The 27,500-nt window shown below is 39.3% G+C and overlaps 1 protein-coding gene across 1 annotated transcript in view; it reads right to left on the reverse strand.

Moving 5' to 3' along the window:
* Positions 1 to 27,500, reverse strand: part of GULP1 (GULP PTB domain containing engulfment adaptor 1) — a 257,041-nt gene that overhangs the window by 85,160 nt on the left and 144,381 nt on the right. Inside the window, exons 4-5 of the mRNA XM_080798218.1 lie at positions 12,359 to 12,430; positions 6,240 to 6,301 (exon numbers count right to left, since the gene is read on the reverse strand). Of these exons, the coding sequence (XP_080654344.1) occupies positions 6,240 to 6,301; positions 12,359 to 12,386 (90 nt within the window). The 5' untranslated portion in view covers positions 12,387 to 12,430. The remainder of the gene's footprint in view (positions 1 to 6,239; positions 6,302 to 12,358; positions 12,431 to 27,500) is intronic.

Raw genomic sequence — 27,500 nt, forward strand, 5'->3', positions numbered from 1 at the left:
CTAGAACCACATTCTTACATACTTTTAAAAAGCCAGGTATTTCATAAGATAAGTACACCAACCTTTTTTGGGATAATGATACATTTTAGAATAAAACACTTATAAGTAAGTGTTTTGGGGGTGCCTGGGTGGCTCAGTGGGTTAAAGCCTCTGCTTTCGGCTCAGGTCATGATCCCAGGGTCCTGGGATCGAGTCCCGCATCGGGCTCTCTGCTCAGCGGGGAGCCTGCTTCCTCCTCTCTCTCTGCCTGCCTCTCTGCCTGCTTGTGATCTCTGTCTGTCAAATAAATAAAATCTTTTTTTAAAAAAAGTGTTTTTGTATGAAATATCCTAAGGCTTCATTTGAAAAACCACCATTTTGCACCAACAGAATAGTAAGTTTTTTAAAGTAAAAGTTTTCTAATATTTCACCTTTACAGAAAAGATGGTTCAGGAGGCTCATCAAAAGCCTGAAGGGATGGAAAATTCTATGTTCTTCCTTAAGGCTGATCAAAAAAAACCAAAAAACAAAAAAAACCCTTAAAATTTCCTTTTAAAGCTCTGATTACGGCAGAAATAGAAAGCCAATGCACAACCCATCCATAGGCCCTGTGGGCATCATCTTCAAAACCCGCCAGAGGCCCGCGGCCTTTCCCCTTCAGCACTCCCCAGCCTCGAGCCACGGTCCCTTTCCCGGCCTGGGTTCCCGGCCTGGGTTCCCGGCCTGGGTCCCCGCACGGCTCTCCCGAGTGAGTCCTCCTGCGTCTCCTTCCGCTTAATCTAATCCTGTTTAAAACGTGTCTCAGACCCTGTCATTCTCTCTCTCAAAAAGTCTGCAAACTGAAGGGTTTTCAAATTTTAAGAGTGGTCTACGAGGCCCTAAAGGAACTACAAGACGCCGGGGTCCCCGCGGCTCTACGCGACCCGAGTCTTTGGACCGTCCCGCGTCCCCCTGCGTCCCGCAGCATCCCGGCCCCTGGCCCCGGCCCGTTCTCAGCCGGGCAGGGACGCCCGACGCACGCTCGCACCGCGGTCCTCTCCGGCAGCCCCCGCTCAGGCCCGCCGTGCCTTCGGGCTCCTGCCCTCCTCAGAGATCCTCCCTGACCACCGTGTGCAGCAGGGCAGCACCCTCCTTCCCACTTCTCCCGATTCCCAGTATCCTGCTGTCTCTGCACTGCAGATCAGCGCAGCCTGGAATACTGTATTAAGAGATACTGTGTCAGTATTAGATACACTAACATACATATTTACCATATAATATATAAATATTAATGCTATAGATCAGTAACAGATAATGCAAATCAATATAATAATCCATGTATTAACAAATAAAAACACAGTTTTCTTATCAGGTATTTCTGAAAAAGTAGTGTTATTTTGTTGATTATACGTAAAGCCCAGGAAGGCAGGATTTTATCCATTTGGTTTACGGATCAATTCCCGTGTTTCTAGATCAGGACCTTGCATATATTAGGGGCTGCATTCCGATGGGTAGCACATGTGTGAATGAATGAGAGCACAAGTGAACCCACACTTTATTTTGTTTCTCTATCGTTCCTAACACGCTCACGTGCATATTCCAGAAATGGCATTAAGACGCTATATTCAATGACATGTGGTTGAACGTCCATGCGGATCATCTCTTCTACTAAGAACTTAATGGCTCTTTTAAGCAGCTCCCCCTACTATTATCTCAGGACTTAAACTGGTTAAATCTGGTGAAGTCTTTGGTACTCTTTAAAGGCCGGTCCCTGTTTAAACGCGGTGGCTTTCATATTCAATGACTATGAACCACAGTTTTATGGAACAATTTGATGTTTACCACATGCATTCTACAAACGTCTTTTCTTTTTCTCTTCTATTCCTTTTCATCTTTAAATACATGCCTCCTGTGACCCAATTTTTCTCATGAAGCATAACCTGCAGTTTGAAAACATCACTACAGAGTACAGGAAAACATGCAGATTTCCCAATGAACTAGCATTAAAGCTGTCACTGCTCATTAAAAAAAAAAAAAAAAAAGGAATGAACCCTGTACAAAATAATACTTTTGAGAGAAACCATTATTTTATATCCATATAAGATTGAAATGAGCATACTCTGAATATTAAATGTGAATTTCTGAAATAGAATTTTACAGAAAATGAAAGAATGTGGAACTAAAGTATGTTCTTAAAGAAATAACATGAGCAGACTACTATTACTTTAGAAGTGAAAACACCTAAATATACACATTATTACATGCTTCCCCAGGGAGAATTATAGTTCTTGAACATTTCTGGTAAATTTATCAGGTTAATTTGTAACCAGTGGATCCCAAAAGTGAATGAAGTGGTGGAAATCTTGATAATAGTATGATCTTTCCCTCTTTTAGCCAGGATGAAAATAGCCATTTTTCTTCCGCCCGCATATAAACTATTCCTCTGTTGCACCAATTCTTTCCTTGCAGTATTTAGCATATCTTTATTTTCCACTGCGTGTTTACCTATTACCATCTATAAACACAGGACCACACACTTGGACCATGAACAGTAACTCCCTAAGAGGCTGATTGTCATCCTTCCCTCCTGACCCAAATCAACTTTCAGATCACTAAAAAGATTTACCTTCCTAAAATCCTACTTAATTAGTTCCCTACTCAAACTGCTTCTATGGCCATGCAAAGCCTTCCCAGCCTGGCTCTTTAGCTTTGCCCGTCATTGGTACCTGCAACGGTCGGTGCTGCGCGGCGGTGTGCACAGCTTCTACTCTCCAGCTGTTCCCTCAAATTCGAACCCAAGTGTTGCCACGAAGTTACTTTACAGATATGATTAACACCTATAATCAGCTGGCATTACGTAAAAAATAGTACGGGAGGGTTTGATATCAGTTTCAAGGCCTTGAGAACGGAACTGCTATGTCCCTAAAGAAGAAATTTCACCTGTGGTCAGCTCCTGCCCAAGAACGTCCAACCTGCCCTTCCTGATGGCCTGCCATATGCTTTTCAGACCTGCCTAGCCAGTGCCAAAATTGTGTAACCCATTCCTTGAGATAAATGTGTGTATGTGTGTGTGTGTGTACACATCCTCACACCTGTTTCTCAGACGCAACGCTGACTGATTAAATATTTCACCATCATCAGCACTCGATGCCCCAGCCCAACTCTCACCATACTGTTTGTGACTCAGACCTTGTGGACTCTACTCATCGTCCTTCAGATATCTCTGCATGAAATGGTCACTCCTCTCTTGTTTCGACCTGCGAAATTCGAGCTCACTCCTACTTTCATGAAACGAGAGTCTCAGCATTCTCCGAATCTCCTTAGCTTTCTGTTCAATGACATCTGAATGACACAGAACATGATCTGACTTCTATGCTGCTCATGTCTGTGTGGTATTTCCTTAGGACGGAAGGTCCATGAGCATGTAAGACACGTGTCATACAGCTCTGAAGCTTCACCAATATTCAGTGGAGTTTCCGGAACAGCACCTCACGCTATCAGCAACACAGCGGATGAATGGCGAATCGAGTGTTACTCTGCACATGAACAACAGCCAATCTCTAAAGCCACACAGACCTCAGTTTCCAACTCTGGGTCCGTCTGTCTTACAGGGTCTGTGACAACAAGCAGGTTACTTAATCTTTCAGCCTTAATTTCTCCTACGTAAAACATAAAGTTTTCTCTTATGTAAAGATCAATAATCACCATACTGAGTCATGGCAAATAATAAGTGAGATCATGTACCTGGTATGTATGAGGGCCCACTGAAATGTAACTACTTTGGAATTACTTTGGAAATGTTATTATGCATTAATTCGTCAAATATACAGAGTCCATTTTTAAGTATTTATTTGATTATAAGTGGGGGGTCATTTTCATTATTAACCTATTGTCTTTATCTTTCCTTGTTTTTTTCTTTATCTTTTTTTTTATTACTATTTTTTGTTGTGGATTTTTTAGGTAGATTTTACATCCAACATGGGGCTTGAACTCATGACCCTGAGGATCAAGAGTCACATAATGTATGGGCTGAGCCAGTCAGGCACCCCAAGAGTCTTTATTCTGTTGCTACTGTTGTGCTAAGGTACATCCAGTGGACAATGGTTTGGTTTTCAAGTGGCACGTACTCTAAAGAGATCTAGAAAATTTTCAAAAGTAACCACTAATGATGAGTTCAAAATGTTCTGCAAAAAAAGGAATTCAGAAAAAAAAAAATGTTCTTCAAACAGTTGCAACACTACTTGGTGTACCTGACATATTTATCGCTCAGGAGGCCGTATCAGAACGGACAAAATCAACTTGCTCTTCCGTAATTTACCGACCCCAGTCTGCGAAGGTGTTTGCGTGCCCTCTACTTCGTGCAGAATGACTTAGAGCAGCTCTGCAGCTGTGAAGTAGCACAGACGATGACCTCCACTGTTCACACTAACCCACAAAGTCAGGAATGATTCTCATCAGAATCTTTCAATCCTTTATATCAGAAGGATTCAATCAGAATCTTACAATCCAGTTTTCCAAAATGACACATTTCAGTCATATATAAAAATAAGTAATATGTGGTGGTTTCAGTTAAAAGACACGATTCTAGTATGATAGATAATATCATCAAAAACTGAGCATGCACTTTAAAATAATAGTCGTTTTCAAAATTAATTTTTTTCTAAAAAGTTTTCACACAATTTCTCAACAGCTAACATGGAGAGTATCTGTGGAAGAGAGAGATGATAGTAACTCAATTTTTCTCATGCTGCTGACTCAACTTTTCACGCTAAGTCATGGCAATCAAACCTCATGTCACATTAGAGGGAAAGTCCTAAGCACTGCAGTGATTTCAAGCACATTAGCTTTCTTTTTTTAATGTTTTTTTATTAACATATAATGTATTATTAGCCCCAGGGGTACAGTTTTGTGAATTGCCAGGTTTACACACTTCACAGCACTCACCATAGCACATACCTTCCCCAATGTCCATAACCCAACCACCCTCTCCCGACTCTCTCCCCCCAGCAACCCTCAGTTTGTTTTGTGAGATTAAGAGTCTCTGATGGTTTGTCTCCCTCTGGATCCCATCTTGTTTCATTAATTCTTTTCCTACCCCCCAAGCCTCCCACGTTGCCTCTCAACTTCCTCCTATCAGGGAGATCGTATGGTAGTTGTCTTTCTCCGATTGACTTATTTCGTCAAGCGCATTAGCTTTACACCAAAAATATTTTAGAGTATTTCTTTGCTACAAAGTCAGCAAGAAAAAATGGAGGTGCCATACTCTACACATCGCACTGCTGAGCGACAGGTCTGGACAAATCTCCAGAAGGTCTTATACACGTTCCTTCCTACTGATTCAGACTTCCTACTGATTCAGCACTGAAAGAGGTTCTCTATTAAACAGCATTGGCTTTCTGCTCAATGTATGTCTTTTTAAATTTTTTCTCAAATCATTCCTCATACCTCATCTCATTATATCCAGTATACCCAGTACAGAGTTTGCTAATTCATAAACCCTTAAGTTTTCTTTATAAAAATAATTTTTATCATTTTCTCTTTTTCCCATGCTGTATCTAAAGGTCAGTTACTTAAGTCGGGCCCACCTGCGCGCTCCCCAACACAACTTTCTCTCCTGTGTCTTCCAAGTATATTCCAATCTATTTCAGATTTCGTGCTCCCTAATTATACAGTAACACCTTTCTTTAAAGACCTTTTCTTTGAAGACATGGAGCATGGATTGCTTGCTTCTATTTATTAAAATGAAGAAAACTAAACACAAAAGTAAAAAAATGTGCTTTTTTCTGTTTTCCTAATAGTTTAAGTTTTGTCTCTTTTTTTGAATGAAAATTGCATTCATTAAAATCGTAGCTCATTTCTCTCCTGATCAGGTTAGTTTTTACATTCGTCCCTGCAATGCAACATTAAAATGCTTTCAAAGGAAGCTAATTTGTTGGTGGTTTTATTTCCTACAGGCCATGATACTGCAAATAATTTTAAAGATAATTAACTTATTTGAAGAGAATACATGCATGACAGACCGAAATTATAAAGAATACTCTTTATAATTAAATAAAATAATTGCTTATTTGGAGTGACAGGGAAAAAAAAAAAGAATTACTTATTTGGTGGAAAAAATCACTCCCCATACTATATATTACAAAATTTCTTATGCAAACTTTTTTTAGGAACCATCTACTAGGAAACGCCAACGCATAAACAGTCTTTCTTAGATCAATCATGAATTTAATAATAAAAACATAACAAAATAAATTAAATTAATATCATATAAGCCATTTTACCTTGGCATTATAGGGGATGTAATGTTTTGATAAAGCTTCGGGAGTATGCATCCATGTTTTGTCTGCAATGAAGAATACACAAGGTTACATTAAATTACATGTTCTGAGGGGGTCATATTCATTCATTAGCATAAGGAATCTGATAGGGGTGGGAGCATTTCTAAATCGTGATTCTCTTACTAAACTGAGAAAGACTAACTAGTCAGATAGGAGAGCAGTGTAGCTGTCAAGTGCTTAGAAGATTCTTTCCTTGATATAAAAGTCCCTAGTTTTTCCTTTGAAAAGTATTCAAATAATGAAGTGATACTAAGTTTCTAAAGAATATGAAAAAATAACAACTCAGTGGAAGACAACTGTACCGGTCACATGATTACGTGACATCTTTCTCCTTTCCGTTTATACTCTCATGGTTTATAGGGTTTTTAAAATTCCCTAATCAATAAATCTTAAATCTTTATAATTTTCTTAGCTTAGTATAAGAGAATATTAAAAATACATGTGACTAAAAGGATAGAAGATACTGAAAATAATTTGAACTGTATACTATTGCTAGAAATAGAAAAAATATTTTTCATTCAACTTTGAATTTTATTTATATAGTCTCCACATCTTCCAACACATTTTGTGGACTGTTTAAGTGGGGAAAATGCAAAAAACATTAAACAAATAAAATTTGACCATTTTTTGGAAATTGCATTTGTCTGTAGTAAACTTTTGAAATCTTCAAAAACTACTGTCTCCTTTAGCAGAGTTTTGTGACTGTTTTATTCCTCATGGAATTTAAAAATTTAGAATCAATACTATGAACAGAATACAATCAAGGACATATTTTACCATGAAAAGTAGTTAGTAAGTAAGTACTGAACAGAAATAGATTACTAACAAAGTATTTTCAACATTCAATTCAGAACATTTGAAAATGTTAACAGAAACCAGTTTGATATCATGAATATGTTCTCAGACTGGGGGAACAGGAAGACAGAAAGAAAAAGGCCTATGGCTGGAATGTCAATTATTTTACACCATTTGAAAATAACACACTATATTTATTTTAAACACATTTATGGGGTACAATGCAATATTCATAAGAATTTCTAAAACAGAACATGAGGGACTGATAAAAATCCCAAGCTTATGGTAAATTTTAGAGGCGACGCATTCTGAGCTTCAAAAAGCAATAATGAAAAAAAAAAGCAATAATGACATATTGCCGTCGCCATTAATGTGTGAATTTTTTATTTCCTGTAAGGATTTTAAATTTAATTACAGTTTTTTCTTTATGACTGCTACTGAATAGTGATATGATTAATTCAAGAAAAATTTGTACTTAGACTTAAGATACAGTCTTGCCCTTGTATATTAAAAGAAATAAATCACAATGCTACACACCAGAACAATAAAAATATCAAAACAATAAGAACAAAGACCTACCTTTAGGACACCTAAAAAAAAAAAAAAAAAATCCAATTTCTGTTTTTAACCTCTTAACTCAATTCTTCTCATGTCTCCTTTTCCAAGATACACAACACTGTTCAGAAGGACATAAAGTATAAGTCTGAGTGCGACGGTTCACTCCAACCCTGAGGAAGAGGGATAACTGCTTTCTCCTACAGCCACTACACTGGAAAGCTGATGACACTACCAGTTCCGGTCTTGCATTAAGGTGCCCTAGAAAATGGGCAGTTCTATCCAGCTGGTACTGATGACAGATTAATCCCAGTATGAAATGACCAGTGGGTAAGCTGTAATCGCTACAGTGACAAGAACTTGGTGTCTACATGATTGCACACTGACGGTCTAGTGGACGTACCTCCAGCACAGGCCGTACACTTATAAAACCCGAAAGATCTCTAAAACACATCCTTACTGTCCTCCTGATGTATACTCTGGCAAAAGAAAAAACTGATAGAATAAAACTCTTTATATTAACTCCTATAGATGTGCCTGGCCTTGAAGAGCGAGTATAGACGATGGTCTCCGGTCACAACCTATGCCCACGAAAGCCATCAGATAGACGGATATGGTACAGACACAGGAACACAGACATCTGGAACGTGTCCCCTTCCTTGAAATTGAACTGTAATCACTAACTCAAGAGTAAACAACCATGTAAAGGGAAATGCCAACATGTCAAAATATTTGTCAAGTGTCAAACCACCCTGACTGTAACAAATCCAAGTGTTCAAATGCATTTAGATTAAGAGCTCATCAAGAATGATGCAGACCAGGTGCCTGAGCGGCTCAGTGGGTTAAGCCTCTGCCTTTGGCTCAGGTCATGATCTCAGGGTCCTGGGATCGAGCCCCGCATTGGGCTCTCTGCTCAGCAGGGGGCCTGCTTCCCGCTCTCTCTCTCTCTCTGCCTGCCTCTCTGCTTACTTGTGATCTCAGTCTGTCAAATAAATACATAAAATCTTAAAAAAAAAAAGAATAATGCAGAAATTTCATTATTATTGTATCACCAGAGCTTAGCATACAGGAAGCACCTTCTATGAATAAATCAAATTTAAACCTAAATGATGTTGGGTGAACAGATGCATAATGAATGGGTTATAAAAAGGGAAATAATATTTAAATATTGAATCTTAAGCGCTATGCACTGTGATTGTATCTACTCGTCAGTAGGTCAACTGGTAAATTAAAGTGTAATTAGTTGAATTATTTAATCACATTTACTCATGTTCAAAATTTTATGCCTTTTTACTAAATTATTCAGTTTTGATATAATGAATAGAATATAGGATTTTAAGATTTCAAAGAAAAGGCTAACATAAGAAAAGGAGCCATACACTGATTATTCTATAAGACTGATGAACCATTGAACTTTCCCTCTGAAACTGGTAATAGACTATATGTTAATTAATTGAATTTATATTAAAAAATTAAAAAGTAATCCAAAAAAAGAAAAGGAGTTACAGAAAAAACACATTCATTAAAATTTACTTGGTGAATCTGAAATTAGACTAATTTTTACAGATCTCTTCAAAATAGTCCAAATAATGCAATTCTAATGCAATTCTAATACTCTCAGTCTTTTTTAGACTCTGTACAGCATTAGAGCATTTGCAAAGATCAATGAAGTCATTAGCTAATTCAATCAAAGAATACCAGACCAAATACAAACGGAAGGATTGCTAAAAAGAAAAATATATAGATAAGTTTGAGTTTAAGAGAACAATGTCTTTGCCTTCAGCTTCTGAGGTCCAGGATGGTTTAGTAAGCCTGCACGTGATGCCCACGTAAACTGGACACTTTTGAAAGAAAAGATAAGCTTCTACTGACTGAAGACCATCTTGCTCTGTTCAGAGTAGAATATACAATACATGCTGATACCAGCTCCCAGAAACATGACTGAATTGTATATTCTCTAGGGGTACAATTACAGCTCCCAATTGAAAAAATATATGGGCTTCGCTCATAAAATTCCATTTTTTTCTCTCAAATTAAAATTCAGCCGAATAGTGGTACTGGTTGAAGCCGGCAGCAGGGGCTCTGAGAGTGCTCCCTGTCACGACCTCCCTAAATGAGCTCTAACTGACTGGCAGGTAGAACTTCCAGTATCAAGTTCTAACGTGAAATCAGAGTAAAATACTGATCAATCCTCTAATCCTCTAATCCTCTCATCTTCATAAGGATATTTAATCGTTAGACTTGGGGGTAAAAAATCACAAGAAATTTTTAAAGACAGTGAAGCAAAGCAGGGAAAGAACAAATGCTTGCACGTCCTGCCTCTGTAAATCACTCCGATCTTCCCCACAGCCGTCCTGCCACTGTCCTCAAGTCAGATGTAATGAACACAATACACAACTGCTGGTTACTTGGGATTTCTCAATGAAAAACTCCAACATCGTCTTCAGCTAAAGAGAATTTAGAAATTGGGAATTTCAACTTTAGAACCTTGGGAAAAAGGAATTGTAAGCAAATAAAAAAAGAGTCTAGAAGTGTTTTTTAAAAATAAGATAATGGGGCGCCTGGGTGGTTCAGTCAGTTATGCAACCGGCTCTTGATTTCGGCTCAGGTCATGATCTCAAGGTCACCAGACTGAGCCCCATGTTGGGCTCTGTGCTTAGCGTGGAGTCTGCTTGTCCCTCTCCCTCTGCTCCTCTGCGCTCTCTCTCAAATAAATAAATAAATAAATACTATCTTTAAAAAAATAAAAAAATAAAATAATATGGTTAAAGTGATGAGTTGTGATGTAAGATTTTTATTACTTCATTAAAAATACTTCTATGTCTCATAGGATTATTTCTAGATTCTTTTTCTACCAGTAGAAGACATGTAAAAAGAACATTATATTACTTTCAGAATGTGTTTTAAATCGAAATCAAACTACAAATGATAACAAATGTTATTTTTGCCCTCCCCTTATTCAGAAAAATAAGTAAAATAATAAATTCCTAGTTTCCCAGGGTGGAAAAGTGCCAGAAAGCTCACATTACCTAAATCCCTACTGAATACATCACTCCTCAGCACCACAACCAAACGCTGAGGACTTCTCACTTCCATAACAAAAAGAGTTTGTGCTTCAAGTAATTCCATTATGTTTGCACAACTTCGTCGGAATTTTTTCCTGCATTAAATCAACGACCTTGTAATTTATACCTATTTGACCTTTATTAAACTTAGTCCCATGACCCCATGACAGTCCTCCAAACACTGAAAGACCACACCAAAGGTTCTCAGGTTCTTAGCCACGTTCCTGCTCCAGGTTGAAAGCCCTGACGTCACCCCCACCTCTCTCATCGGGTGTGTTACAATGTGTCGATCCATCCTTTAAAGTGAGAATACACCCTGCTGAACTCCATGGACGAGAACCCAACAACCTAGTTTGTGGTTCTGGACTATTCATTTCATATAGTAGAAAATTAACTAGAACCTTTGATACACAGAAAATTAACTAGAACCTTTGATACACAGTTCAGACTTAATTCTTCCGCCATTTTTTACCCACATAACACTTAAGGTGCGCCTTCCAAATAATGACAGTTTATAAATAAGAATGAAAGTGTTAGATTTTCTGGATCCATGTTCACCAATTTACAGTATCTTATTAAGTTTATAGTGTGGAATATAAGCTAAGTGGTCATTTCTCCCCCATGTATCTGTTAATTCCACCATATCAGTTTATCTCTTCTTGCTTATGATCACTTATAAAATTGAGTAGCATTGTTTAATTATCCTCTCCCACCTCACTGACAGTGTATTAAATAGGACAGAGCCCTGTGTCCGTCACTAAACAACTTCTTACAGAAAGATAAGGACAGGGCACCTGGGTGGCTCAGGCAGTTAAGCATCTGCCTTCAGCTCAGGTCATGATCCAGGGGTCCTGGGATCGAGTCCCACCTCCAGCTCCCTGCTCAGCGGGGAGCCTGCTCTCTCCTCTGCCTCTACACCTCCCCCAGCTCACTCTGTCTTAAATAAATAAAAATATTTCCAAAAAAAAAAAAAAAGCAAAAAAAGACAGAAAAGGATATATTATTTTAACTTCACTGGACTATATAAAACTATCAAATTTTTCAATCTTTCCTATGAGTATATCATGAAATATTTGTCAAATGCCATGTTTTACTGCCCCTTAAAAAAATAACACTTAACTAGTTGTTTCTTTCATTCCTATGCTGGTAATTATGCTGTATTACATTTATATTTATTTTATGTCAAAATCCTAAAGTTATTTTGGCCTCGTTGCTATCAGCTTACTTATCATCAACCCTCACATATTACTCAGTAAACAGGGAAGCATATGCACACACATACAAACATGATTTTAAATCATAATACCCTCATATACGCCCACGAGTTGAGTATTATATGACTACACAATCCAGTAGGACTAGTTTCAGATCTCTTTATTTTTTGCAGTTTCGCACCACAGAATAAAATTGCCAGGAAACATACTGTCATAAACGTATGCTGAATTAAATGTATTAAACAACTCCACTCTCTTTAGGGTGATAACCAAAGGTTAATTAGCAATGTGTGCACATTTATGTTGCTCTAGTCTAACTTCATTCCTGAACAATGTGGTTTGATAAAAGGAAAAACTGAGTCCTTAACATCTCTGCCCGATTTTCACAGTGATATTGAATTGACCCCCAGGCCCTTTAAACAGGCACACTTACCTTTCTTCCTGCTAAAAGCACGATTCATGATGATCAGCCAAACAGATGTTCAGTTCAATCACACTTTACAGCCTACAAAAATGATAAAATATTAAAGCCTAAATATAGAAATGTTGACCAACCTCTTTTGCACATTGTATTGCATAAAATGCAAATGCGTTTTTCATCACAAAGCCTTTTAAAATGTGTCTTAAATATTTATAAAGAATATTCTGAAATGCCCCAAAAGACACAGGGTAAGAATAAACTAGAGTATTCAATATTACAAATGGCCGAACAGATAAGAACAGTATCTCAAATGAATTTCCTCCAAAGTTCATTAATCTTCTTGTCTTTTTCTTATTGTACATCTATCATTAATTACATTGATCTGCAAATTTTAGGAGAAAGGACATTAATACTTTCAGCCAATAGTTAAGAGATGTGGCACAGTTCTGAGCAATGATTAACAGCAGTAAATAAACAGAAGTTTTGATTATGAAGTGGCAGTCGTGTCCCCCTCCAGCCAGGCTCTGCCAGGCAGCCCTGTGCCCCGTAATGCTCTGGGCAGCCGCTGCCCGAGCTGTGCAAACCGAGACGATGGCATCCTACCCCAGTGTGAAACCAAGGAGGCAGCCCTGGTGATCTCTGAATTTGCCTTTGGGATCATGTATCCCTAACCTTGAAGAATAATGCACGCTCACGGCAAAATACCTATGTTCCAGTCCTATAGGACCTACGAAGCCCAAAAGCCTGCCTTCATTTCATGCCATCTCCATTCCCTTCAGCTGCAACTGGCCACGACCTTCGTATTCTCTGCTACACGAACGGGCTAAGAATTTTCCAAATTTTCAAGTACTGTCTCTTTTTTATCTCTTTAAGATTTTATCTATTTATTTTGGGGAGGGTGGGAAAGCACAAGCAAGGGGAAGGGGCAGAGAAGCAGACCCGGGTGCCTGCGTCTCTCTCTCTCTCTTTTAAATAATTCCTTTTTCAGTTGTTTTTCTTCCACATTTTAGTATAATCAGTTAGAAGGCGCCAAGCCACTCTTTCAACAGCTTGCTTAGAAATTCTCTCAGCGAGGCTGCCCGGGCGGCTCAGTCCGTGAAGCTTCTGCCTTCATCTCAGGGTCCTGGGACCGAGCCCCGCGTCGGGCTCCTTGATCAGCCGGGAGCCTGCTTCTCTCTCCGCCTGCCCTCTCCCTGCTTGCGCGCGCGCTCACGCAGGCTCTCTCTCTCGGACAAACAAATAAATAAAATCTCAAAAAAAAAAAAAAAATGTTCTCAGCTAAACACCAATTTCATCAATTGCAAGTCCTACCCTCCATAAAAATACCAGAACACAAACACAATTCAGCCAAGTTCTTTGCCCACTTCATAGCGAGAAATATCTTTCCTCCAGTGTCCAGTAATATGCTTTGTCTACGTTTCTCTCCGGAAATCCATCAGATTTCCATCCACACATGTACCAGCATTCTGCTTATGATTATTTATGTATTCTTTAAGAAGTTGGAGGCTCTTTAGCTCTTCTCTTTTCTTTCTGAACCCTCACCAGAATTGCCTCGAGCAGTATCACAGCGATCACCTTCTTCTAGTAGCCCCTCAACACTCTCCAGCTTCCACCCACCACCCAGGCCCAAAGCCGTTTCCACATTTTTGGGTACTTGTTACAGCAGCACCCCCCAGTCCGCTTGGACTGCCATACAAAATACCGTTAACGGCATGACGTAAACTGCAGAAATTTCTAACTTGCCGTGTTGGAGGCTGGAGTTTTGAGATCAGGTGCCAGCTAAGTGAGTTCCAGTGAGGGCCCTCTTCATGGCTTGTGGGGCACAGCTTCTGGCTGTGACCTCACATGACAGAGAGGGACAACCCTCTCGCTTTTCCTCTTTTCATAAAGAAACTACCCATCACGGGGTTGTCTCCTGATGACCTCATCTAAACCCAAGTACCTTCCAAAGACCCCATCTCCAAATACCACTCTGGGGTTCAGGATTTCAACATGTGAATTCTGGGGGTATACCAACATTTAGTGCATAGTGTTTACAAATCTATACAGCAGTAAAACAAGGAGAGAAATTAATCTTGATAATAAAATCATTTTTATAATCAAATTACTGATATTTCTGTTCAGGCATTTCTGCTCCCAATGAAGAATTAAAACAGTTAAGAATTAGAACTCGGGCTCTCTGTCTCTCTCTCTCTCTCAAATAAATAAATAAAATAAATATGAAAAATTATAAAATATTATTACCAGGCACTGCTTTATAGACTTAGATAATGACATGATAACATCACTCTTCTATTAACCTCACACTTCATTTACCTTCTCATGATTATGCCATTAATACAAGAAAGGTAGAGAATATATTTAAACAATTAAGACACCAAAATGATTATGCCATTTATACTAACAATATAATACGGTTTCTTTTCTATAATGTAAAAGATGTAGAAGTAATGATTGAAATTACTGTATTTATTAGAAATAAAGTATTCATTCATTCAGAAATCATTTTTAATCACCAGTGCCAACCACTCTGTAAGGAATGAAGGGAATATAATACAGACAAAATATATTTTGTCTTGTCCCAAAAGTTCCTTTTCATCTAGAACCTAACAGACATGATTATTGATTGATCATATCCTGAAAAGAATAAGTGAAGATAACAAACTAGCACAAAAGAAACATAATTATCCAAATGTAAGGTCCAATTTCTCCGGAAAAATAAAATTACCAGGAAGCCTATTAATCAGCGGATCAAATTCAGTATGTCTCAGGTAGACATTTTCAACAACAGTAGATTGTGAAATATAAAGATGGAGTTTAATACCACAGAATTTTAAATTTCATGAAATTGTGTGTATTTTAAAATTAACAATATACTATAAACTCTTTGGGGCATAAAGACAGAAAGAAAAAAAAAAAAAACCTTAACATAACTGTATAAAGTTCAGGAGGCCAAATAAATAAAGGATATGAAATGACGCTACAATTCTATGACTTTGAAATCCCAGAAGGATTTTTACCTGCTCATAAAGCACATAGATATAAATGTCAGTGGGGACTGGACAAGCTGTTCTTATCATAGAAACAAAAGCCATAATTTCACTTTCCAAACACTAGTTTTTAGCATATTTATTTGATCCAATGACACTCTACTCTTCCTTGAGAAACAGGTCATAATTCCCCACTAGAAAATAAGCAGACACTGGCTTTGCTCACTATGCCCATGTGCAGAATACAGTGTGCAAACATAAGTCAGTATTCAATATACTGTTTACAGGTGTAATGCATTCATAACATGTTTTAATGTACTTAAAGCTGAGGTAATAAGATATATATTGTTATCAACTTACTTTATGTTAAGTTTAAGAAATGTAAGTTCTGTATAAACTTAATTTCAATTTATAGTATTATATAAAATCTTTTTGGATAAACTTTTGATAAACATTGTCTCAATGGCTACTTATATGTGGACACATTATTTCCTCATCAGTAAAAAATTATTCCTAAATTCTCGCTAAATAATATATAGAGAGAATAACATAAACATCTTTTACTAACTTTCCATAAAATAGTAAAAATCATACAAGTAAAAATCATACAGAGTAAAAATCATACAAGATTTAAAGTATTGCAATTTAGATTTTCTATTTTTTTAAATTAAACATAAAAGAGTTGTTCAATTAAAAAAAAAAACAAAAACAAAGTCTGGAACAGTATACACGGCATCAGTGATGTGTGAGACTCCCCATTTAACTTTACTCTCTGGGACCAAATACTGAAGAGTGTGTCCCCCTGCGTGGGCCTGTTCGTGCTGTACTTACTATAATCCTTTTTTTATACACACATGAAATTCCTTGGACTAATGGTAGTATATGGTACGACAGCAGCACTTACACTAATTTCCCGAATGGTATATACAAAGAGTCATATCACTCACTGAATGAGCCAACCTTCCCTCGGACATGTATGCTGCTACCTCTCACGTTCCTTAAAGGTGTACAGGCCTATTCAGCCGCTCCTACCTCTAATCATGGTGGAGTGACAGGCTATAGTTCTCTTACTCTCTGAAACACAAAAAATGAGTCGAAATGATGGGCTGGTGCGCGGAGATGGAAGCAGACTCCAGCAACCTTCCTAAGCTGGGATATGCCTGAGATGTGGCGAAATGAAGGTGACTCGTGGTTCCAGACCAGAGCACTGGAGAGGACAGAGCTCCACAGAAGTAACTGAAGATACCTGCAAAAAGCCTTACAATTTAACTCAGTAAGGACCACTTCATGAGACTGAGGAAAGGGTCACCCACAAAGGTCAGAGAGACCAGCGCCTGCAACTCACACTGGAGGCAACAGAAAGGGAGAAAAGCCTGTAATTCACAGGACATCAGCTGGATTACTAAGACGCGCCTAACCATGTACATAGGGAAAAATTAAAGCTAGAATAAATGCCCCACTTAAGTGATTTTAAAAACAGGACTCAAAGGAATTAACCCATTTCCGAGTAACTTCGCTAAATCCTAAAGCTATGCTTAAAATATTTTAAGGCATATAAAAATATTCAACACCCAACATGGTGAAATGCACAGTGTTTGGCATCCAATTAAAAAAAAAAATCAGTCATGCAAAGAAGTAAAAAAATACAACCCATAATGGGGGGAAACAAATCAATCAAAACTCATCCAGAAATGTAGATGTCATTAGATAAATTGTTTTAATCTCAAGTTTTATTTCAAAATCAGTAATACATTGATAATACACTGTGAGGTCACTTGTTATTAATTTACTCTATTAACTTTAACCTTTTGTAGACTTATTTAAAAAAAGGGAAAAAAAAGTTTGGAGCCAACAATCATTTCTTTAAATAAATCCAGCATATCCTACCAGAGTAAATTCACTGATATTTATAAACCAGCTCAGAAGGTTAGAGAGATGTTAATGAATGGCAGTTTCCTGCTTTTCAACCTGCTGCTCAAGCTCTTATTTGATAAATGAATACCATTGTTATGACTAAAGAAACTATATATGGCATAATATTAAAACCTATAAAACAGCTAGTTCTGAATTTCATTTTACCCTTATGAGTATATTTAAAATCAAATATTCCTGGAATTCTTTCAAGGTTAAAATTTTAAAGAACCAAAAAAACTGATTAAAACACAATTCACATTAAATAAATCACAAGTCACTAAAATCCTCTTGTTCATCATGAGATCAGAAATGATGTAAAATGGGGTGCCTGGGTGGCTCAGTTGTTAAGCATCATGACCTGCTCAGGTCATGATCCCAGAGTCCTGGGATGGAGCCCCACATTGGGCTCCCTGCTTGGCGAGGAGCCTGCTTCTCCCTCTCCCACTCCCCCTGCTTGTGTCCCCTTTCTTGCTGTCTCTCTCTGTCAAATAAATAAATAAAATCTTTTAAAAAAAGAAATAATGTAAAATAATGAAATCTAATCATTCGTTTTAGTTCCGGGAAGGGAAACGAGGTAAAGTTAAAAAACAAACAAAAACCAATAGTTGCTTCTCCTATAAATGTACTTTTTACTCTCTTTTACTGCTTTTTTTGAATATGTAATTCAGGAAGGTAATCACGAGAGAATGTCAAGCAATTTTAGATCCCGCCTTAACTCCTCCAGGTTGCCGAATCCTCTACTGCGGCTAATTCTTGGAATGTCATTGCTTGCAACAGCTCATGTAGCTTCCAAACTCCCACTCAGAGAATTCAGCTCATTTCTGACTCTTCTTGATCTAATTAGTATCTATTGTGAAGATTCTCTGGTTAAATCTCAAATTTTAGGACACCTTACGGTATTTTTCTTTATTTTATGACTGTAATTTGCAAAAACTTTGCTTTTGAAGAGCAATAAATATACCTAAGTGTAGCCAAGAAAACTAACCAGTAGACAAATTTGGAAATTTTACATTTTCAATTTACATTACTAGGAGAAGCCACATAATGTGATACAGAGGAGATATATATATATATAAGATTTTATTTATTTGAGAGAGAATCAAGACAGAGAGAGAGAGAGCACAAGAGGGGGGAAGGTCAGAGGGAGAAGCTGACTCCCCCCTGAGCAGGGACCACCCCCCTACCATGTGGGACTCGATCCCAGGACTCCAGGATCACGACCTGAGCCGAAGGCAGTTGCTTAACCAACTGAGCCACCAAGGGCACGAAGAAGATATATATTTACCATATGCTAAGAAATAGCAACATTGGTGTTTTCTGAAATTCCCTGACTTGGGATATAAGTGCTTATTGTTATTTTTTTTTTACTTAATTTACCATATGGACCCATATCTCGTAACAGTCATTAAAAATCTTTACTCTTTCGATAGATAGATTTTGAAACCACTTTATGTGACATTACGGAAGTGGAGAAGGCAAAATAAGTGGGACACGGACCCTGATTTCAAAGACCTTATCATCTTCGAGAGAGAGGGGAGAATGGGGACAAGCCCTATTAAAGAGAGAGATGCCCGGAAAATTAAGAGGATGAAGCACAAACGACTGTCTCCGTCTTGTTGAAGGTCAAAGTTTCAGAGTGGAGGTGAACAGTCATCTCCCAAGTGGGCAAAGGTCAAAGGTGAGACACGAAATGAGGTTTTGGGCAGAAGGGCAGAACGTGCGCAGTCCGTGTCGATTAAGGGCTTGGGCTCCCTGCCGCCCCGCTAACAGCCTCAGGGAGCGCCCAGTGGCCCTCACGGGGGCTCTCATCCAGGAGATTCCACAACACCCTTGACTGGGAAGGGGAAGGTCTGAGGGGAACATCTGAGCACCTGGTAACGGCCAGGTCCAGAACACAGGGCTGGGGAGGAAAAGAAAATCTGAACTTCCTCTAATGCCAAAAGTGAAGTCAAAGTAAAGGCTACAATGAATCAAAAAGAAAAACGGACACGTAAAGCCTAACCTTGCTGACAGCTGAAGCCACCAGATTTGAACCACTTTATTCTGATGATAACACTTCCTGCTTTAAGAGGATCTTCCACATTTCCACAGCTCTGAGCCTCAAAGTATTGTCCAATCAGTAGGAGTCTGGGCAGTAACTACGGCGATACTGTGACACCACAAAATTCCGAGCAGGGACGGCGTCGTGCAGAGACACCCTTTCGCACCTGGACGTGGCGCCACCACTCAGCACCTCCGGAATCGGGGCAGCCCCGGCCGCTCTTGGGACCAAAGGAGCAAAAGCTCCAAGGAGGGGCATGTGCTGGGACTGCCGACTGCCGAAGCACCCTCGCCTGCGTGGGCCTGGGCGTCCCGGGGGCAGGGCCTGCAGGGTCCGAGCCGCGCTCCGGCAGGCTTCTAGCCGTCTGTTTCAATAATGAGATTCTGAGAATTCTCCTTAAAACGTCCTTCAATAATCAATTAACTACTCTTCGCACTGGGCTTTCTTCTTTATCTTCTATCCTTAATGGGGGCTCAGCTACCTCACTCCGAAATGAGGTAATCACGCAGTAAATAAATGAGGCCAGGAGAAATATTTTTTAAGACAATTAAAACTCTGCAATATTGAAACAAACATTTCTATTTACAAAACATAGGACTCCCCTATGTGTAGACAAAAGTGTCCTGGGTTTAGTTTCCCTCTGAATACCAGGTTTTGAACTAAACTGCGCAAGTCTTACTCAATTTTTTCTCCACGTTTTTTTATCCTAACAATGGACTTTCTTTCCTTCCTATTCTGACTGTACACTTAAGAACTCTATCCTCTTACACCTGCTGTTTTGGTCATTTCTCCAAACACTTCGATATCCATATCCTAGCTGTGAGAGGAACTCGTGGGATCCAATTCCTGAAGTAACAATATCTTTGGCAAAACTATCCGAATTCCTTTGCAAGACCAAAATAAAACAGCTTGACTGCAGAATGAATGCTATCGGAGTCTAAGACTCAAAACTTTCTGGATTTTTAAGAGTAGAATTTGTAAAATACATACTGTTTTAAGATTCAGTTGATCTCCACAAACAAAGCAACGACACAAACACTTTTAGTTCAGCTTCAAATCTTCTGCTTTCTATTACAATATTTCACTTTGTTGAAAAGAAACAGACCCCAAATGGAGTCACTTTTGCTAAGCCCCACCAAGACTTAATGCCTAAACTAATTGTGATTTCAGCCTCTCCCAGGAGTGGAATTTTAAACCAATCAGTCTGGAATTTCCTGGTCAGCATTAGTGAGGTCATCTGCATGATAAGACCCAGTGCCCTTCCCCCCTCTGGGAAGGTGACCTTGCCAGAAACAATGCTTTCTTTTCTTTTGCTCATAGCCTCCTTGTCCTGCCCCGGGGCTGCCTATTAAATCCTTCTGTTTTGTACAGCTCCTCAGAGTTCCCTCCTATCTGCTCCATGGGATGCTGCCTAATGTATGAATTGTTGAATAAAGGCAACTTGATCTTTACGTTTACCTCAGTAGAATTTTTTTTAAGAACCCGAAAGGATTTTTTTCATTTAAGCCTTTTGCTTTAATGTCAGCTGTTTCTAGATCAGTATTTTTACAGGAAGCACAGTTTTTATCTTTACATTAAATTCTAACAAACAGTAATTATAAATGTGCATAGGCTTACCATTTTCATCATTTTATAGAGTTTTAAAGAGAGTTTTAGGAAAGTCAAAGAGAGAGAGAGATGATTTCTTTTACCAGCTTTTAAAGCAGCCCTCGAAAGAAACCCTTCTTTGCACTTGGTGTCCGGAGCATTTCACAACGTTAGTGGTTTCCCCGGGAGAGAACTGATGCACAGGAAAGCTCATCCTTGAAAACAGAGCTTCCAAATATTTACACGGGGACATCACGCTTTCCCTACTGCAAGAGACCGCGGGAGAGTACCTCTGCCCACACGCAGTACTGCTTGGCCACAACTAAAAATAACATCCTCCCTCCTTCACTATAATCACACACATCCTATTTTGAACTTCAGTGGGGCTACCATATTCTTAACTTCTCTGTCCTTCCTGAGGGTTTCCACCAGCCTCCTCACAGACGGCTGCCACAAAACTCATCCTCAGGCATCTCTTTATATCTCCACCACCAGCCTGACAATGTTGAACTTTACTCCAGCCCTGTGATCCCAGAAAATAACAAAGGTTAAGGAAGTCCCCCACCCCTCTGTGTTTTGGAAATGGCTCACTGCAAAGAACCACCCTTCCCCCAAAGGATTTAGATAAGATTCAGGGCACTCCCCGTGTTTACTCAAGACAGAGCCAGACAAAGACCCTCCAAATGCCCCTTCTTGGCTTCGTAAATGATTAGCTAAACTATTCGTGCCACTGACCAATCTGGACAAAATACCTGCTACTTGACCAGACCAGATCTTCAGCTAAACTTCTCTCTTTCCTCCAGGATCTTTAACTTTCACCCACCCCCAGTTTAACAGACTCAACCCTTCCTTCATAATCTTTCCTAAAAGTAGGCTGACCTCAGGGGAGAACATGCTCTGGTCTGCTGCCCCTAATCTCAAGACTCCCGCTCATCCACCTTCCCACATCGCAGTCTCTCCAGGCTTGTTTACTCTTTCCTACAAAAGAAAAGTCCTTCTCCGCCTAGCCTTTGAGATGCCTGCAGATGTAGGGCCCGCACATTCTCCCTATTACAATCTCCCTCCCTCCTCTTACTGCAGTAATCTTTTCACACAAGGTCTCCTTACATAAGCCCAGATGTGCTTTTTATTTGACGCTCCATTTGATCAGATTAGAAAGATTTCTGGCAACGAACCCCAACCTAGTTCACTGAACTAATTGAACTAATTTGAAAAATTTTTCCTTTCAATATATCTACTCAAATGGAGCTAGACCTCTCATTCTCTTACAGTAACGAATGCTTTCATTTCAGCATAAAAGGAATTACAAGAATGTCCTAGAAAAGGAAATGAATCTGGGTTTTAAAAATTGTTATCCTTGCATCCCTAGCATCTAGTTCCTATCCACAGTAAATAACTGCTGAATTACAAAGCAAATTAACAAATTCAGTTTTCTAAAACAACAGCATCTTATTGAATAGAAACATACATCGCAGCTCCCCAAATCTGTTCAATCGTGTAACAATTAAAATATCTTAATTTGAGACTCTTAATCTCAGGAAACAAACTGAAGGTTGCTGGTGGGAGGAGGGAGGGAGAGGGTGACTGGGTGATGGACACTGGGGAGGGCATGTGCTATGGTGAGTGCTGTGAAATGTGTAAGCCTGGCGATTCACAGACCTGTACCCCTGGGGCAAATAAGACATTATGTGTTAATAATAAATACACAAATAAAATATCTTAACTTGAAGGTATTTTCAGAATTAGGAAACGTTCTAAAGTTGTTCAGTAATCGAATAACAAAACTATACTCTTATCTTGTTACACGTACTGCACACAAGTACAGTAAATTGTACACATAAAAACAATGTAACTTTTCATCAAAGAAAACATTATAAGCAAGCCAATAATGATAAAGTCCATGATCGTTTTCTGAATGAAATATTTCTCTTCTGTTGGACAGAAAAGATCTATTGATGGGACGCCTGGGTGGCTCAGGTGGTTAAGCGACTGCCTTCGGCTCAGGTCGTGATCCTGGAGTTCTGGGATCGAGTCCCGCATCGGGCTCTCTGCTCAGCGGGGAGTCTGCTTCTCCCTCTGACCCTCCCCTTCTCGTGCTCTCTTTCTCTCTCATCCTCTCTCTCTCAAATAAATAAATCTTAAAAAAAAAAAAAAAAAGATCTATTGAAACAGTATGTGTTGAAACAATATAAGTTAATGAACAATTTGATAAAGCCATGGATATTTTCAGAAAAAAAGTTCCACTAAAGTCAAGTAAACACAGTAACTCTTCCAATGCCAGAAATGAAGAAAACATTTACTCCAATAAAGAATAGGCAATATTCTTTATTCTTTATCTAGGTTAAACTTTCCAAAGTAGATAAATTGGAAGAATAGAAGGAAATGAAGATAGTATTTCGCTAAGGACAATGGAAGAAATATTTGTAAATGAGAAAAGAATAAGAACTCATTAATAGGTGAACACAAAGGAAAATATTAGTATTATCCTCGAGCCCTGTACTCAACTATAGATCCCAACAGTTAAAACCAGAAATCATAAGACCACTTAATTCATACTCTAAAACCCACGGGGCTCCTTTCTTTTTGCACTTTCTTGAGGCATTGACAAAGGTGTTTTGCCAAGACCGGCACATTCTAACTGACAAACCAGAAAAGACGCAACAGGAAAGGGATGTCCCTGACATTAATACGTCAATACAACACCCCACACATCCCCTTCCCCGCCTGTGATCACGGGCTGACCACAGACCAAACCCCCAACCCATGACCACATGCTCCTCGCACGCCCTCTTGCTTGTGCACCTTGTGTACGGGCCTCTCTCTGTACAACACTCCGCGTCCGTCTTGCAGGCGGGGAGGTCGGTTGTCAAGGCTTGAGCCAGCCGCCTCCCCGGGCGCTGCCTTCTGAAATAAATTCCTCCCTTTCTCTTTTCCAAACCCTCATTTCTTGAGATACTGGCTTCTCCAATGACGAGTTTAATCCAAGTTTGTTCAGCAACAGGGTTGGCAAACCTAGCCAGGAGCTAGGTTGTTGATTTGTCCCGACCCCTTGGGATTCCCCGGGATGGAGCAGGTGGCCACGGCAGCACGCTGGGGCTTACTGCGCATTTTTGACGTTAGCGGCTATGACAGATCAACACGTAATGGCACAACACTGTAATGGCTAAAACTGTAAAAAACCACAATAAATGGGACTAAATTACAGATCGGTGTAACTCACAGATGAATTACTGAGTTTGAAGATCAAATGGGCAAGAATCTCCTAGGTGACTACAGAAAAAAAGATATATCAAAGAAATACCAAGAGGATAAAGGATAGAAATAAAAGTGCCAAAATCTAGATCCTGGGAATACCATAAAGAGGGAAAAAATTAAAGCAGAGAGCAGGGAAGAGCTTAAAAACAATGTATTAGAGAATTTTCACAAAATTAAAACAAATTATGAAAAATGTCAAACTGAAAGTTTCAGATCCAGGCATGTTAAAATTAAGAACAGTAAAGGCAGAATGAAAATATACACTTCCAGGAAGAAAAAAAATGGCCTTGTAAAGGCCTATTTAGCCAGAGCGGCCCCGCCTTGGTTGAACAGCCATTTTGTTGTTTATGCAGTGAAACTTAAACTGACCCTGCCCACCCCCTCAAGGGGAACTTACTTAAAAGCAAGTCCAGGAAACCAGTCTCAGGCAACAAAGCCGAAATACAAGGGTGGGTCAGGTCAGGTGGAGATAATGGCCAAATGCAGGGATGAGCTGGGTCAGGTGGAGACATCCAATCAGTAGAGCAGCATACTGTCTCCCTAGCTACCAAGGAGTGTGGGGCCCCTCCTCCCCGCCTTTTGGGCGCCAATTCTGACCAAGGTGATAGGCTAGTTCAAATGTCTACTAGGGTAAATTGTAGTTCAAATGGTCACCCGTGTGTGACCTAGCATGACTGTGCAGCTTTCTCTGTGAGTTACAATCTCATTCGCCACCTGTGTGTGGCCAGGCCCAACCACATGGTCTTTGCTCTATAAAAGATAGTCTGTGAAGCAGGGAGGGGTCGCCCTCTCTATAAGGGGCAGCCCCGAGCCGGTCAGTTTGATGGTCGGTTTGATTCTTGATGCTTGGCGTGAAATAAAGCTTTGCTTGACCTTCGCTTTGTATCAGTCTCACTCCTTTGACCATGGACCCATTATTGGGGGACCCAACACTGGGGACCCAACAGCCTAAAGAGCAACAAGAACCAAATTAACAATAAAATTCACAGTAGTGACACAGCATGCAGAGAAACAGGCAATGTCTCAAGGTCTTCTACAAGAAAAGAACTTTGAACCATGTGTGTTGTACAGAGTAAACACAGTGATGTGAGGGAGTAAAAACGACCTACGTAGCTTGGGCCACTTGGCTGGTAAAGCAGGAGACTCTCGGGTTTGTAAGTTCAAGCCTCATGTTGACACAAAATGCCTCAGAAGTTTTAATCACTGAAAAACTATAGTACTTTTACTTTTTCATACTGCAAAGGTAAAAAAAAAAAAAAATACTGAAGATAATCTAGGTAGCATTAAAATAAGAGAAACAAGTCCAGCTTCTTTTGTAAAAGATAGAAGCACTATAGCGTTACCATAGATTTTACTGAAGTATTTTATCTTAAAAACAGTAATAGTTAATATAGGACTAAAAAAGGAAGGAAAAAAAAAGAAAACAGATGCATAGAAAGATACATGGATAGATAAGTGTAAAGAAAGAGTTAGACACACACACACGCACACACACACGCACATGCACAGCTGTAACGATCCAGAACTGAAAATCTTAAGTAAACATTTGCTACATAATGGAGCGCAGAGGAAAAACAAACAAACAAACAAACAAACCGGACATGAAATGTAGTTTAGTACTGACTTATTCTGAGAAGTTACAGACGTTGAAATTTAAGGAATTAATGTAGGAACATTAAGAATGGAAATGTGTCTTAAGACCAATGACCATTAACTACAATATACACACTTTAGATCAGTCAAAAATGACTTTTATCTGACAATAGGAAATGAAAAAAGTTGAAAACAAAGCACAGTAAACAGAAAATATGCAATAAGATGGAAAAATACAAGTCTACCCCATTTTACATTTGGCTTTGGGATCCAAATTAATGAATACCTTGCTGAATAAGAAACAAAAGCTATAAAATATAAGAAAACATAAGAAATAATATAGGCATATTTTGACTTACCCAAAGGAAGAATTTTTTGAAAAATATGCAAAAATAAAAATCAATTTTATTATATTAAAATTAACGATTTCATTTCAGAAAAGCTCACCATGGAAAAGGTAATAGACAAATGACAAATCCGAGAAAAAATAGTTTTTCTCTCTAAATCTGATAAGAAGCAATATCTAAAGTATACAAAGGGGCACCTGGGTGGCTCAGTGGGTTAAAGCTTCTGCCTTTGGTTCAGGTCATGGTCCCAGGGTCCTGGGATCAAGTCCCACATCGGGCTCTCTGCTCAGAGGGGAGCCTGCTTCCCTCTCTGCCTATTTGTGATCTCTGTTTGTCAAATAAATAAATAAAATCTTTAAAAAATAATAAAAAAATTTTTAAAAGAAACTATACAAAGATTTTTCTAAAGAGCAGTAAGAATAGTGGGCAATAAGAAAAGTCAATAATCCCAAGGGAAAGGAGACAGATGATAACTGCCAATTTATACAACAGACAGGCCAAAAGGCTAATAAGTATATAAACATATCTGCAAACTTATTAGGAATCACCAAAACACAAATTTAAACCACATTACTGTATACTAATGTGACTGGAAAAGACAGAAAATTGTATAATCCCAAATATTGGTGATGACGTGAGGTTGTTAACAATGGTTCTCACATTTACATACTCAATGGAATCACCCATGAGAAATTAGAAACTACCAAATGTCCAAGATTCACTCAGTCTTTGAATCGGTCCTGGCTTCAGTATTTCTTAAGGACTCGTCAGGTAATTCTTTTTTTTTTTTTTTTTAAGGTTTTATTTATTTATTTGACAGACAGGAGATCACAAGTAGGCAGAGAGGCAGGCAGAGAGAGGAGGAAGCAGGCTTCCCCATGAGCAGAGAGCCCGATGCGGGGCTCGATCCCAGGACCCTGGGATCATGACCTGAGCCGAAGGCAGAGGCTTTAACCCCCTGAACCACCCAGGCGCCCCCCTTCAGGTAATTCTAGCGCTCAAAGTTGAGGAAAACATGGTTACTCTTCATTCACTACTGGTGACAATATATAAATAGCATGACTCATTTGAAAAAAATAATGCTGATTAACAAACGGAATGTCCATGTGCCCCGTAACTCAGAAACTCCACTCCTGAGTATTCATCCTGAAGAAATTGTCACAGATCTACAAAGTACTTCTGGGAGAAATCCCACTGTTGTATGTGGTTGCAAGAAGCTGCCCATAACCTTGTCGTCTGTCACCAGCAGAAAGGACAGTGAAAACGCGCATGTCCATCACGGGGCACCGACCGAGCGATCCACTGCAGACAACGACCCCGCAGGCACGCACCGGCCCGGAGGGTCGCAGAGACAACGCTGACTGCGACGACGGGGGTGAGCCAGGCAGGCCTCGCGTCAGATGGTGCTGGCACGTCAAACAATACCA

The sequence above is a fragment of the Martes martes genome (genome assembly GCF_963455335.1).
Source record: "Martes martes genome assembly, chromosome: 3".
NCBI classification, from domain to species: domain Eukaryota; kingdom Metazoa; phylum Chordata; class Mammalia; order Carnivora; family Mustelidae; genus Martes; species Martes martes.